This window comes from Onychostoma macrolepis, chromosome 13, assembly GCF_012432095.1.
Source record: "Onychostoma macrolepis isolate SWU-2019 chromosome 13, ASM1243209v1, whole genome shotgun sequence".
NCBI classification, from domain to species: domain Eukaryota; kingdom Metazoa; phylum Chordata; class Actinopteri; order Cypriniformes; family Cyprinidae; genus Onychostoma; species Onychostoma macrolepis.
The window spans coordinates 30,892,687-30,910,021 of NC_081167.1; the positions used below are offsets into that span (position 1 = coordinate 30,892,687).

The 17,335-nt window shown below is 32.7% G+C and overlaps 1 protein-coding gene across 3 annotated transcripts in view; it reads right to left on the reverse strand.

Annotated features, from left to right (window-relative positions):
- Positions 1-17,335, reverse strand: part of LOC131552126 (adhesion G protein-coupled receptor A3) — a 166,645-nt gene that overhangs the window by 22,015 nt on the left and 127,295 nt on the right. For all 3 annotated transcript variants that reach the window (XM_058795667.1, XM_058795666.1, XM_058795668.1), the window contains one exon: positions 2,846-2,973. In XM_058795667.1, the coding sequence (XP_058651650.1) occupies positions 2,846-2,973 (128 nt within the window). The remainder of the gene's footprint in view (positions 1-2,845; positions 2,974-17,335) is intronic.

Here is a 17,335-nt window from a genome sequence, read left to right on the forward strand (position 1 = left end):
TTATAGAGCAGAGCGTTTCACTCAGACAATCACTCTGTGCTTTGGCCTTATCATATATTTAAGAAACTACTGTTCGGTAAGATTTTTAATGTTTCAGAAAATAGTCTCTTCTGCTCACCAAAGCTGCATTTATTTGATCAAAAGCACAGTAAAAATAATAACATGTGACCCTGGACGACAAAACCAGTCTTAAGTGTAATTTTGTTATGATCGGACAATATTTGTCTGAGATACAACTATTTGAAAATCTGGAATCTGAGGGAGCAAAATCTCAAGTATTGAGAAAAATCACCTTTAAAGTTGTCCAAATGAATTCTTAGCAATGCATATTACTAATCAAAAATTAAGTTTTGATATATTTATGGTAAGAAATTTACAAAATATCTTAATGGAACATAATCTTTACTTAATATCCTAATGATTTTTGGCATAAAAGAAAAATGGATAATTTTGACCCATACAGTGTATTGTTGGCTATTGCTACAAATATACCCCAGCGACTTAAGTCTGGTTTTGTGCTCCAGGGTCACATATATTATTGCATTTTAAAATAGCTGTTTTCTATGTGACTATATGTCAAACTGTAATTTATTTCTGTGATCTAAGCTGAATTTTCAGCATCATTACTCCAGTCTTCAGTGTCACATGATCTTCAGAAATCATTCTAATATGCTGATTTGCTGCTCAAGAAACATTTCTGATTATTATCAATGTTGAAAACAGTTGTGCTGCACAATATTTTTGTGATGCATTTTATTTTTCAGGATTCACAGATGAACAGAAAGTTCAAAAGAACAGCATTTATTTGAAATAGAAATCTTTTTAACATTAGAAATGCTTTAATGCATCAAACATAATGCATCTTGAGATATATAAGTATTAATTTATTTCAAAAACTATTTTGTACAGTAGTGTCAATGTTTAAAAACAAAATATACACCAATGTCAAAAAAATCATTTAATTTAATTAATTTCAGCTAAAAAAAACCCCTGCATTTTATATTATAGTTCAACTAAAACCATAAAAACATGTTTTTTTGTAGTTGAAATGTTAAGCTGAAATGGAGAAAATTATAATTTTTTTATTTAATTTTAGCAACATTTCTCATTTTCATTTAGTTTAACTTGATGTAATAAAATAACTAAAGCTAAAACTGAAATTTAAAAAAAATAATAAAACTATATAGACATTTTAAGAAAAACTATTTAAAATGGAAACAAAAAATTAAATGATTAAAATTCAATTAAAATGAAAACTGACAATATAAAAATAAAGAACGAGTGAACTCGTTTCATCTATTTCAGCTAAAAAAAAAAAAAAAACCTCTGTAGACTCTGTAGTGCTCCCTAGACGCCTGTGGTGAACCTCGGGCCGTAAAATCATGATTAAATCTCTGAGAGACACATTAGCTGCACATGTTTACTGTATTGTTAGAAACTCAAAGATTCATCTGTGATGAGTTCTGTTATCTAGCGGCTGGAGTCTGATTTCCCCAAAGCCCTGATCATCATGATGAAGATGGACTGATTTCATCTCAAGCGTCAGAATGAAGGAATCTACATCTACAGCTCTCTAGAGCCGCCTGAGTCTGCAGAAACACACACGGCAAACTGAGACCGAAGCTGACGAGCAGAAGTGTGACAGCATGTGAAGCCTGACAGACGGTGTGTGTGTGTGTGTGTGTGTGTGTGTGAGAGTGTCTCATGACAGAGGATTGACAGAGCTAAACTACTGAAGTGTGTGTGTGTGTGTGTGAGAGAGAGAGAGAGAACAAACTACTGCAAAACAAACAAATAAACTCTAAACCTGCTCTAAACCAAAAAGTGCACAGTAATTAAAATACGTGCACGACTGCAGGATAAAACCATCAGAACCATCGTAGCACCAAGTAAACCAGGATTATAGTTCAATTTAAAACATAAAAAAAAAATATTTTCACAAAAATAAATATGAACTGTAATTAGGTAAAACCTATATTTATTAATTATTTCAAATATATGAATGAATTAAATAATTATTTATTAATAAAACCTATTATTACATTAACTAAGAGCCAAGGCAAAATTGTCATTTAGTTTATTTCCTTTTTTTTTTTTTTTTTTTTGATGTGCTAAAATAACTAAAACTAAAATAAAAATAAAAACACCATATTTTAAAAATAATTAAACTGACAAAATTACACAACAATAATACAACAAATTAAAATAAAAATAAAATATAATATATATATATATATATATATATATATATATATATATATATTGGCATTTATTTGATTTTAGAAATACAGTAATTACATTTTTATCTAGTTACATTTATTATATTTATGACAAAAATGACAAAATGAAAACAAAATATAAACAAAAACTAATTCAATATGTTTAATATACAGTACTTTTCAAAGGTTTGGAGTTGGCAATAATTTAAATGTTATTAAAAGTAGTTTCTAATGCATTTATTTGATTACAAATACAGTAAAAACAGTCATTTTTATTTCATCTAATTGCCAAAGCAACATTTATCATTTATCTTTTAATTTAACTTAAAGTACTGAAATAACTAAAACTGAAAAATTTATAAAAAAAAAAAAAAAAATCTACAGACATTTAAAAAATGAATAGGAATAACAAAAATCACACAAAAATATTTTTAGTTACAAAACTCTAACTAAAATGAGTCAAACTAAAAATGAGAAAACATCTCAGCAGTTAACCTGATGATTTAAAGGTTAAATGAGAGGATTTTGTCCATCTTAAATTGAGCCGCCTTGATTATTGTAGATAAAAGCAAGTCATGAATTAAGGGACACTGTGTAAGTGGTGTTTATGCACGTGTGCGCCCTACCTGTGGTGCACTATATAGGTGATGATGGAGGCGAACAGGCAGAGCAGCATGACGGCTGTGCAGGCGTAAACCACCGGGTGCAGGAACTCTCCCGGATACGGAGGGAACGACAGCACCTTCTTCAGATCCTGACACACACACAGAGAAAGAGAGAGAGAATCAGTGTCCGACACACACACACACACACACACACACACACACACACACACACACACACACACACACACACACACGCACACACACACACACACACACACACACACACACACACACACACACACACACACACACACACACGACTAGCAGCAGGAGAGTCAAAGAGCACCACTTTCAAATGTGTTACAAAAACTATTCATGAATATAAAATTAACAGTAGCTAGTTTTAAACTCATAAAATGTGTGTATCATTCCTGTAGAGCATGTGCTCGCGACACCAGGGTCATGGGTTCGATTCTTACAGAATGCATGAACTGATCAAATGTAAACCTTCAATGCAATGCAAGTCACTTTGAATAAATGCATCTTACAAATGCATATAAATATATATATATATTTAGCTTTGTCACAAATTTTTAAAATGAAAGAAGAGAACATGACCTGGATATTACAATTATATGGATTAAAAAGAAAAAAGGTGATTGTAACATTACCATATTGTTTATTAACATTTTATCATATTTATCATTTCTACAGCATGGTGGGAAGATAAGTAAATAATCTCATTTTGCATTCATCAAATTCAAATATTCAACCCAAAACCCAAAGTTAATGCATGTATCTACGTATATGAGAGAGAGAGAGACAGACAGATATTCAGAAAATAACAATTAGTCATTATAAACGTGTTCATTTGTTGTGATCAGGGTTATTTCACCAATTATTGTTTTGTTAACACTTTTGAAGTTAAAACACTGGTATTGTTTTCTCTAAAAATGAATATAAATGTCTGAAAACATGGCCTTTTTTTTGTTATTTCATGCTCTAAATGACAACATTATTTAAAATTTGAAAGAAATGTCATCAGTAGTTTACAGAATGAAACAAAAAATGACCATTTACTCAAACGCATAACTATAAAACTGAGAATGTGGTCTCTTAAATTTTTCCTATAGCAGTATATTTATATTTGCAAATAAATATGACTGTGCACTTTGATTGATTTATGCTCACACAATCTGAATTTATTTTAATCGGTTTGACTTCTAACTTTTGCTTTTTCCTTCCTCAGACACCACGAGCAGGACAAGTCAAAAAGCAGGACTCATAATCATTAATCTTTTCAAATAATTTATTTATTCAACAGAATATCATATTTCCCTGCTGCACACAAACATCCACATCATTAGACAACAACTTCAGATCTTCAGTTACAGAGCTCTTTTGGTTTTGTTTCCAGCAATATTGAGATTAAAGAAAGATGTAATGTTTCTAAAGTGAATTGCATTGGGATATTTCATCAAAGGACATCCACAGATGTCTGTGTGAGACCTGAATATCTTCTGTTCTGACCTTTGACCTGCACCTGTCTGGATCTGATGGATTCAGGAAACAACAGCGGTGAGAATAGCTGAATTATTTTCAGGAGAGAAAGAGACGAGGTTGGAGTTGCTCAGCGAGACTGAGTGGGAGAAATACAGGAGTACTGAGACTCATCTTCACAAACGAGGCGAGAGATTAACACACACACACACACACACACACACACACACACACATGAAATCCTCTGGCCGGCTGCCTGAACATTTGCAGGTTTGATCCTCTTATGAAACAAGGCTGCTATGAAAACTTCTGAACTAAAACTGAGAAACGACACATCAGCAACATCCATACTGAGATTATTAACCTCATAAACCAAAGCCATCAAATCACACGAGGAACATCAAATATCAGAGATAACAGACCTTCATTACCAGTCATTTTGATCAGGACAGTCAATATTATATCAATTATTGCTATTATCCCAACTGAATGATGTACGGTCTGTTGTTTATGTCATATATTGTTAATATAATGACTAAAATTGAATGAACTTATTTTTTCAGTTCTCTGAAATGAAGATGCAGATGACAGTGAGTTCAACTGGTGTGTGATTTAATAAATGGTTTAATAAACGTATCTAATAAATCAAACATTTCAGTAACACTTTACTTAAAGCCTTTATATATAATGCATTATATCATTTCATAACTGTAACCAAAGTTAAAATGCATTATAATATTTGAAGGTTTATTTGTCATGTGTTTTAATGCATTATACTTTTAAGCGTTACAAGTATTAGAATTCTACTACTTATCTAAATATAATAATAATAACAATAATAATGTTTAATTTATATAGCGCCTGTCCCAGGCTATAGATAAGTGTTAGAATGTATTATAACTGTGGTTACAATTATTCATGAGATTATATAATGCATTTTAAGGTGCACCATAAGGCATAATTAATGCATTAAAACTACTTTTATTATGCATTATATATAAAGGCTTTATGTAAACTGTTACCAACATTTCCAGTCATCATTCAGTCTGTTTCCAACAAGACAAACAATAAAAGGAAGAAAATGAAACCGATCAGCCAGAAAATTATTTTCTGGTTGTAAAACATGATAAACGATTGAATAATTACACACTACAATCTGACACATCCTCAAATATAAAAATGTGAATTAAAATACTTAAAACTTTACAACTAAAAGATTATTTTGTAATAATGTAAACCTATAGTTAAACATGGAAATATATTCATATAGAGTCAATCCATGTCAAACCCAGATTTCAGAAACTACATTTTCTGTAACATGTAAAATAGTGAAGAAAGCCACAATATTAAATGTCATGGATGTATATTTATGGAGTAATCCACTGTTTTGTAGAGGGGCATCAAAATAGCAATTTTCCCCTGAGATTTGAAGCCAATTTACAGGAGGGTAAAAATGACTTCAGAAAGATTGCAGCAGCATTATATTATTTTTACACCGATATTTGTAGGTCTATTTATACAATATGTTGACTTTAGCCATCTTTGTTGCATTATGTGCCAATGGTGACCATTCAAAAATGGGAAAAAGCACTTTGTGTTTTTTTCTCTCTCTCAAAGTTTGCATGCCTGTAACTCAAGAAGTATTAAAGACATCAAACTTGTTTTGTTCTTCAGACATTGCTCTTTAAATACAACAAGTATCAGCTGTATGCAAAGTGACCTACATTTGGTTTTCGACCATTGAAAATTGGTCAAAGTTAACATTTTACACATGCAGCTGAAATCCATATATCTCTGGAACAGAATCATAAAGGGCCTTAAAAATGAAGATTAGAAAAGAAAAGTGTGTTAATAATTAGAATCTAAAACCTCTGACCGTATGGCAGAATATATAAATGACACGAATGATCTCAAGATGCACATTCCAGGAGCTACAAATCATTGTAAAAATGGTATGAAAAACAGTTCAAATAGGAAAGCTGAGTCTCAGAGGAATCGACTGTAAAACAAACAGAATAACTAGAGGATTATGCTACATCTGTCCTGAAATAACCTGACATATGAATACAGAAGTCAGCTGATTATATCCCAGCAGTGCTGTAAAGAACATGTTCCCTCACAAATATTACTATGATCATTATTAAACCACAAACTAACAGCAGAAATCCTCTATAATCGGAGCGATCGGTCAATCGCTGCGAAATGCTGTTATGTAAACAACTAGAAAAATACGATCCACTTGAGCTTAAATGAGTCGAATTACATTTCTATCTGACTAAAAACACCTTAAATAACCTTGCAGATCCTAATCTGTTAAATGCAAGAATAATCGCCATGTTTAATTCCAGGTACTTCCAGATCAATGTTTTGAAAGCATCGCTCTTCAGTGTCTACCATCAAAAAATAAATAAAATATTATAAAAGCATTGCCGGTATATTTTTAGATGCATTATAAAGTCAAACACATCAATAATGCGCTGAGCTGTCTTCAGCTGACAGCGTCTCTCAAGCTTCCCTGCAAATGTAACGCTGATAGTGAATGCAGTTCATTATATAAGCAGGGTTTTTGTTTAAAAAAGTGTAAAGCTTAAAGACATTAGCACTTTTATTTAGCAAGGACACTTTAAATTGATCAAAAGTGCCAGTAAAGACATTAATAATGTTACAAAAGATTTCTATTTCAAATAAATTCTGTTCTTTTGAATTTTCTATTCATCTGTGAATCCTGAAAAATAAAATGTGTCACGGTTTCCACAAAAATATTGGGCAGCACAACGGTTTTCAATATTGATCCATTTTGAATCAAATGATTTGTGACACGCGAAGTTCTGAAATTTTTGCACGTTAAAAAATAAATACTTTTGTCCATCATAAAAAAATTCGGATCAGGTTCGATTTTCTGCGTTTTCACATCTGTAGCATGCATTTTGATAGGAAAGGATGAGGAATACGAAAAAACAGAAAAACGCACGCGAAAAGTTTGCACTCAGTGTGCAATGACTTCGCAAACCTGCTCTGAAGACTTGATCTGAATAGTTTTTGCTAGTGAGTCACGAGTTTGAATCAATCGGAGCGGTTCCAGCGTAAATGACTTAAATTGATTCAATTTGTCTGGTCCTCCGTGTTTCGCGTCTTCAGCCATGTTTACATGACACTGTCAGCACTACTACTGGCTTAGCTCACTAGTTTTATCACACTAACTGAAATAAGCCAAAAAAAAAAAATTATAATAATCATAACAATAAAAATATGATATTTACTAATAAAATATCCATGTTTCCATTCCAAAGATAACATCCAACACAAATCTAGGAAGATATTGAGGTGAGGTTTACTGCTAACTAGTGAAACACTCCATTAATATGACGAGCTGCAGCTCAAAATACATGTTAGATGGAAACATTGTGCTTCATGATGGAGTTTGTAGCTTAATTCACTAGATTTGAAACAGTTTGAGCTGCAGTTCAATAGAAATCAGTTGAAAGCATCCAGTCTCTCATAACATTGACGTGAATGTTCAATTCATCAGTATATCTTGTAAAAAGTATTTAAGAAATTATTGCTGTATCTGATTGTAGTAGGTGTGTATAGAGTGATAGTCAAAGTAAAAAGAGCAAATGGGAGAAGCAGATGAACACAAAACAGCAGAACAACAAAGTTAAAGAGGGTAAACTTCATCATTCAGCTGAACTGTGCTCGTATGTTTCAAACACTTCGGCTCTTATATGTTCTTACTCTGCACATCTATAGAGTCCTTGAAAGTGCACCGTTTATTTCTTTAACTTCTCAGCTAATATCAATGGTGTGACCTATTTCAGATGCGGCCAAAATTACAACAACAGTGGTTACATACACGTTTAATAGTTTGATCAAAATTATTGCTCGGGACAATACAGTAGTCGCTGGATGTTGGTGGGGACACCAAGTGTTCAGTTGATTCCCAGCACACTCCACAACAACAGTGAGAAGCGCTGAGATGCATGCATTTCGTCTGAAAAACATGTAGCATTGACCTCAAAAAACACTAAAGACGTGCGGTTGCATAACAGTACATTTCAGCACTCGGCCAGTTCACACCAGAACAAATTACCAGCAGCGTTACGCAACAATGGCACGAGTGCGGGATGAGAGGAGGTGTGAGGAGCGACACACATTAACATCCAGCACTTACAGGACCCGTCCTTTACATGCACTTTACTACACGCTTGTCCTTCAGAAGCTGTTAACCTGATGCTGCTGTGAAGCACAGGCTGAGAAAGTCCTTATGAATCTGATTCATATTCCAGTCTTTCTTAAGCAGCGTTGGGGAAAGCTACTTTTAAAGGTGGGGTATGTATTTTTTCAAAAACGAGTCGGGCCGAGTACCAAAACAAAAGTGTAGCCAATTGACAGTAAGGGGCGTGTCTACTCATGATCCGGAGGAGAGTGCACCAGACGGATGATGAACATGATTGTGTGTGATTTAATCAGCATAAAAATGTATTTATATACTGATTAAATAAATGCATTCATATACAGCTTAAATAAATACTGAACGTTATATACTGAATAAAAAATCTAATTAAATCAAATTTAAAAAATAAAATAAAAAGCATGACATTTTTCGTGAGATATAAAAATGCGGATTAAATAAATGCATTCATATACTGGTTAAACACTGAAGCTTATGCTGAATATATAAATAATTAAATCAGTAACGTTTTTGTGAGATTCACCACTACATCTGATTAATGTGAAAGTGATTTAAAGCATATCAGTGAAGCTGCTCCGTTTGTTTGCACGTAATGAAAGCGGGACGAGATTGGATCTAAATGTCTCCAGGCAGAGTGCTGATTAACTTTAATCATTTACACGAGCTCCACGCCATTAACGCTGACAGATCTGAGCGTCACGAGACCTTGATGATCACCTGCTGACGCTTTCATGTGCTTTTCAATCGAACGGCGCTCTTCCTCAATCAGCACACAGGGCTTAAACATCCCACCAAGATGCATCGTGGGAAACAAACGCTGACAATATCAAGCTGCCTTCAGAAAGCCTGTGATGCTGTGAAGAGCAGATTAAAGCGTCAGACCAACACTGTGTCTGTGTCAAGTTAAACAAGTGCCTACTACTTCTGTTTCGATGATGAAGCAACAGGAGCAAACATCCCAGCAGATGCACAGGTGCGTCCGGTTCAGAGTAACGACACGAGCATCTGTCAGCCAATCAGAAGCAACATCAGCTGCCAGAAGAATATATGTCAGCAATGCAATTATGAGGCATTATCAGCCATAAACACCAGAGAGATCCTCACATCTGCTGCTGAAACTAACAAGCAGCAGCCCAGGTCACATTTCACCACACAATCAACAGAAACCAATAGGAAATTATATTTGAAAGAAAAAAAAAAAACAAATCAAGAGAGATTTTTGCATTTGCATGACAGTAAAGGCACATTTATACTTCAAATTCTCATTATTGTAATGCAAAACAAACAAACAAATAAATGCATTTATATATTGATTAAATAAACACTGAATACTGTGTTTATAAATAAATAAATAATAAATAAATAAAGGTACTATTTTGTAGTGCTTTAAACATGCAATGTATAAGTCATTTTTTTAAATGATTTGCTGTATTGATAAAACCAATTAAACTATACAGACGCATTACAGTAATGAGAACTTGTGTGGAAAATGTGCTTAGATGTCATGAAAATAAATTCACAAATACTAAATAGCCCTAAAATATGCATCATTTTTAAAATATAACATATTTTCATGCTTAAAGAAATAAAAAAATTATTAAAAAAACAACATTTAGTAACAAGAACAATATTCTCAATAAAACCTTTTTTTCTTACAATTAACCTTTACGTTCTCCTCACTACGCTGCAAATAAACACCACCACATACAGAAATATAGTTTTAATTGTCCTGCCTGATTTAAATCTTTTAAGATTTAAATGTAAAGATTTTTTTCATACTGTGACATTATTTAAGCACATATCATGCAAAAATGTATTTTAAGTGAAATATTTATAAATCACCACAGTATTTACTGTACTGCGTTTAAGCTCATTTTAATCAGCATAAAATGCATAGTATTATTAGTCATTTTATTTACTGTACAGAGAATGAGAATCAGCAGTGAGAAACGCTACAACTGAAACCCCGGAGAATAAGAACTGGGGTAAAAGAAGTGCTTAATTGTCATGAAAACACAATAATGAAAAACAAAATCCTAATGGCTTTAAAAACAGTCTATTTTTTTAAAAACCAAAACAGTGCTTTTCATTTGTGGCTGAAATGTGACGAGGACATGTTTTGATGAGTTTCTATCTTTTGTGAAAGTCTGTAGAGAGTCTGAATCCCGTGCGGTCGAGGAGTCGATTACATTCGCAGCGTCACTCCATTCGCCGAAGTAGATCTGAAAACACGCTGCTGAGCGTCATATTCATGTGTCTGAGGCTTTGAGAACGTGCCAGAGCGCGAGGGAATCTTCCAGAGAGGCGGATGTGTAAATTATTATTTATCAAATCTGCTTCTTCATACAGCAGCAGTAAAACACTGAAGCATCTCTGGACTAACCCACCGATAACCAGAACCAACAACTATATCCATTTTACTGAAAACACACGCCTCCTCTGACAGACTGTGTATATGCAAAAAATTATTCAAAATGTATATGTAAAAAAAAAATATTAAGTTATATAAAATGGATACAATAAAATTGTAATAAAAATTATTTTCGAAATAAATAGCACCGTTACGTTTTTTGAGAGTGTGCGTTCACAAAATGTTTCACCCTAAAAATCAAAAGCAAATATAATAATAATAAACAATTTTTTATAAACAATAAAATGTAATAAAATGATAAAATATAAAAAATAAAAACATGAAATATGTAAAAATTAAGATTAAGATTTTTTCCCTTTTAACATTGTACATTAGGTTTTCTCCTAATTTGAATTATTCTCAATGCTGATTCTCATTAGATTCTCATTACTGTTATATAATGCTGTTTTTCTCCTTTAAAACAGCATAAATTAAAGGCTTTCCCACAAATAGGCAGCGAACGCAAAATCAACAAACCGAGACGCTTCTTAACAGGTTTTCAAGAGATTCGTCCTGAAACGACCCTCATACGAGTGTGTTTTAATTAGCCAAAATCCTTCATCCAGAGACCAGACTGAACTCCAACGCTTTCACAAACAAACCAATCCCTGCGTTACAGAGGAGAAAAACGCACGAAACGCCCAGAAACCCTGTGAAGGTGCTGCTTATCGTTTCCCAACAAAATTACACAGCAGCCGTTTCCCAGAATCCTTTTCATGCAGAGGGAAACACAATCCATCAGTTTTCCTGCTCTTTCAGTGCGTTACTCTCACCGACGCTGACACATACATGCTTCTCATGGTCATTTGTGTCATTAATAAAATGAATTTATTCCGAACTCTTTTTCTGCTCCATTTCAGTCGCACAAGCTCCATATTGGACTTTTGGCATAAAGACTGATGCATCATGTAGTTTATTCAGCAGTGGAGACGCATTTCAATTCTGTTGTGCAGAAAACACTGAAGAAATGAGCAGAAACTGTGTGTTTCTGTCCAGACATTAACACTGAATGACAAGAACTGACTGAGAAAAACTAAAATCACTTCCATTAGAGTGTGAATTAAAACATGATCCCTCACCAAACCCCAGGTCACATTCACACTAAAATCAAAAGGAAATATAATAATAATAATAATAATAATAATAATAATAATAGTAAAAGTAAAAGTAAACTTAAAAAAAAAAAAAAAAATATATATATATATATATATATATATATATATATATATAAAATTATCAAAATATATAAAATATAAATAACAAAATAATTAATAAGATTAATAATAATGTGAATAAAATAAAATAAAAATTAAATTCTGAAAAATAAATGTATATAAATAAGTATATAAAAATAAAATAAACAGTCATAAAATAAATACAATTATAAAAAATATTATATAAAAAAGATAAAATAAAATAAACAGTCATAAAATAAAATAAAATTATAAAATCAAACAACAGTCCTGTCATGATAACTGCTTTTTCTTGAGTGATATATTGCCCAAAATAATTGTGATAAACGATATTATTGTCATATCCATTTTGTGCCACTGACTATGGTAATATAATAGCATAATAATGTAAGTACACCCTTTGCACTCACAAATCACTTTTATTAACGCATAAATTACTAACTTCAATTGACAAGTATTTAAATGTTTATCCAAGTTCATCAGCATACATACAGTATCAAACTCATATAATGCAATATTTACTGCATAGCAGATCTCATCTGGTTGATCTTATTGTTGATATTGTCGCCAAATTTTAACTACTGTATCGCTCTGCTCTGAACTGCTAAATGTGAACTAGAAGACATTGGGGTATTTTAAACATTACAAATTTCTGTTGTGAAAAACGCTACACAAATAAAACTGACTTGCAAACTTAATCGGCAACAGAACAGCATGATCATTTCCAAATAAAATGAAAAAACACCTGGCAGCTTCAAAGATATTAAGTGCGTAACATGCATTCAACTGCAAAATGACCGACTGTCTAAGACACACAGGACATTGAACACAGCGGGGTCAAAAGGTCAGCTGCTCAGAGGTCAAAAGGTCAAATGCAGCGTTGCTCCTGCACATCCAGCACAGAGGGAAATATTTATAACCCAACGACACATGAAGCGACAAACATCATCTCACATCCGAGAGAAATAAAACCTCCTCGCTCTCGTCGCGGATCGATTCAGTCGCTTTACATCATTTGTTGAAATAACATGCAGTCAGTCACTCATTATTGTGAAGGAAATCCTGAGAGCACAGGGGTTTGATTTCATCCTCAGTGGGTTTGTTCTGTAATAATAAGCAACTGATTGTACACGAGCCCACTTATTAAATGGCTCCTTAACCACAAATAAAACAAACTTAAAGAGGACTCTTTAGGTAGTCAAACTATTAATGATTTAATCTAAATGCACCAGAAACTGCATCATTTTTAGATATCTGAAAATCAAAAGAATAAAATAAAATATAAAAATATACAATAAAATAATTCTATTCTAAATTTAATTTAATAAATGACTCTTTAGGTAGTCAATAACTTACTCAAAAGTGAACCTAAAATTAATTAGCAGAAAGTGTCTGAAAATAAAATAGAAATATTAAAAAGATAAAAAAAAAAAATACATAAAAATACTAATATAATTTAATTTAAAAATAACTACTAATGACTTACTCAAAACGACCCTAAATGGTAAACTGACCACCAGAAAGTATATTAAAAACAAAAATAACAAATAAAAAAACGAAATAAAATAAAAAAGATAATTTAATTCGTTAATTTTTTTTAACTGTTAAACTGACGTTAAACTGACGTGCCAGAAAGTATCTGAAAATAATAAGCTAAAATAATGAAAATAATGAAAATTAAATAAAAGTAATAAAACAACTAGTAAATAAAACTACTAACGACTTACTTAAAGCGACCCTAAATGTTAACATGTCATGCTAGCAAGTAAATGAAAAAAAACAAAGAAATTACTTACACAACGTGACCCTGAATGTTAAACTGACACACCAGAAAGCATCTGACAGTAAAATAAACTAATAATGCAAAACAAATGAATAAAGGACTCATTAGGGAGTGAATGAGTGACTCAAAGTGACCCTGAACTAAACTGACGCAGCACAAAGCATCTGAACACTGAATGCATCACATATGTCACATCCAGTTTAAAAGTTCAGCAAAATCCACAACAAATACCTTTACAATTCAGCAATGTTTGCATCAGTACAGAAATAAACACCCTTCTGTCAATTTTCTTTCTCTTTTTTCACTCTTTTCTCTCTCACACTCATTCTCACAGCATCTCTCGTCTGAATGAAGTAATGTCGTGAGTACAGTGAGACGACACGAGGATCTGCTGATGCAGCAACGGCTGGACAAACGGCCGACGGATCGAACCAATGGGAGGCAGTTTAGTCAGAACTGATTATTCAGAGCAAAAACAATCAGCATTTAACCACGATTTATTAGCAAACGGCTGTCCGCAATGAAATACAACAGATACAGGTAGGAGAGGCTTTCTCTCGGATTTAAACCGATAAAAACAGTTCTGGACAGAACAAAGCTTTCATAACCATAATAATAAAGCAATATTACATTTAAAGAAAAAACACTTTAAATAATCCAGTCTAGTCCTAATCCAGTGATCAAATAAACTTGGCATTGTATAATGCATATTGTTGGCTTTTTGATGAATTGCTTTTATTCCTCTTTGAAGTCACTTTGGACAGAAGCATGTGCTAAATGTATAAATATAAGTGTAAAAAAGCTGTGCTTATTATTAGAGTATGGTTTCCATGCATTCATTTCAACATCCATGCAGAAAACCTAATTAAAAGAAAAAGGGGAATCTTTAGGTATTCAAACTACTCAAAGTGCCCCTAAATGTTGAATGGACATGCCAAAAAGTATCTAAAAATAAATAAAATAAAATAAAATAAACTACATAAATGAATAAAATAAAATAATAAAATAAAATAAAATAAAATAAAATAAAATAAAATAAAATAAAATAAAATAAAATAAAATAAAATAAAATAAAATAAAATAAAATAAAATAAAATAAAATAAAATAAAGGACTTCTTAGGAAGTCAAACTAATGACTTACTCAAAGTGACCTGAAACATTGTAAAGACATGCCAGAATGTATAAAAAATAAAATAAATTAAAAAATAAAATAAATTAAAAAAAACATTTAAATGTAAAATAACAAAATAAAACAAAAGAAATAGATATAAAATAAAATAGAATGAAAAAAAATAAAGGTCTCTTTAGGAAGTCAACCCTCTAATAACTTAAAGTGACCCAAAACATTGTCAAATCAATGTAAAATCAATTAAAATAAAATTTAAATATAAAATATAAATAAAAATATAAATAAAAAATTAAAAAATAAGGAAGTCAAACTGCTACTGATTTAGTGACCCAAAACATTGAAAAGACATGCCAGAAAGTATCTAAATAAAATAAAATGAAACCCTTTTTAGTGAAAGTCAAGTGACATGTGGCCAAGCGTGGTGACCCATACTCAAAATTTGTGCTCTGCATTTAACCCATCCAAGTGCACACACACACACACACACACACAGCACTGAACACACAACTGCCCCCTTTAGATAGTCAGACTAATGAATTACTCAAAGTAAACATTAAACTGACACACCAGAAAGTACTTCTTTACAGTCTCACTCAGTGCCAAAGGATCAGAGGTGATTCTGTAGTAACCTAAGAAGATCAATAGTGCACAAGCGACCTCTGAGAAGAAAACTCACTAAATAAAGTCTTTTCATATGCTTCTAAAGTCCATCTCTCATTGGTTAATCCGTCTCTGAGGTGAATGTTTTCAGCTCCTAATGGAGCATGCAGTAAATTCAGCAGTGACTCATCCGTCTACAAAACCCATGAACCGCCGGAGCTGCTTTCACTCTGTTTGTCTTCAGCTCTGAGCAACGCATGAGCAGGCGGGTAGTTAGTCCTGGTCAACATGACACAGCGAGATAAACCTCTCGGAGGAGGACTGAGGGTCAACTCTGTTCTGCTGGAGCCAAACCGCTGCCACACCACAGATAATGGTGCAGTAATGCAGTGCTGAGTTAATCTAATGCACCAATACATCAACTAACATACTTCACTGCTTCATGCTCGCAGACAACTTCAAGATCATTTCAGGCATTAAAGGAATAGTTCAGCCAAAAATGAAAATGTGCTGGAAATGTGCTCACCCTCAGGCCATCTGAAATTAGGATGAGTTTGTTTCTTCATCAGATTTGAAGAAATGTAGCATCGCATCAGTGTCTCAGCAATGGATGCTCTGCAGTGAATGGGTGCCGTCAGAATGAGAGTCCAAACAGCTGATAAAAACATCACAATAATCCACAAATAATAATTGTTTCAGCTTTTGTCTTCTCCAGATGTTAACTGATGGACTGGAGTGGTGTGGATTATTGTGATGTGTTTATCAGCTGTTTGGACTCTCATTCTGACGGCACCCATTCACTGCAGAGCATCCATTGCTGAGACACTGATGCAGCGACACATTTCTACAAATCTGATGAAGAAACAAACTCATCCTAATCTTGCGCGACCTGAGGGTGAGCACATTGGTTATAAAACTATTTCTTTAAGCATTTTCCCACCGCAATCACATCATACTTTCTCTCTACACACCAAGGAAAACAACCCAAACTTGTGTCAAAAGATTAGATCTCTGAAAATGTCATGGTTTCCGGTCACGACTGATGTGCAAAAAGCTGTTTAACAAAAGTCCTGGTGATAAATGCAGTTTAGACTTCCCATCTGGGGGCGAAGAAACCAAGCAGTCTTTGTGTGACTAAGCTTTCAAAGAAACACAGTCCAAAATAAAGGACCTGAGATATTTCAGGCAACATGCAAAAAAATAGTTCATGACTCATCAAGCCACAAAAAACAACCTCAATCAAAAAATATGCATGCATAAAGCACAGATATACTGTATCATAACAGGAGGTCATTTCTAACTACTTAGGTCCGTATATTCATAGAAATTAATCACTTGAATTAATAGTAACACTATACTTACAGCCTTTATGTATAATGCATTATAAAAGGTATACATAATGTATGTTGTAATGCATTATATCTGTTCATAAATAATTGCAACCAAAGTTAAAATGCATTATAATACTTGAAGGTTTGCTGTCATGTTTCAATGCATTATACTTTATAAAAGTGCAACAATTAATAGATGTGTATAATAATGCATTATAACAGGGTTTACATTTATTCATGAGATCATGCAATGCATTATAAGGTGCATTACAAAGCATCAATGCATAACAATACTTTTTTAATGCATTATATATAAAAGCTTTAAGCAAAGTGCTACAAAAATAATTAATAAAATAATAATAATGCATTATA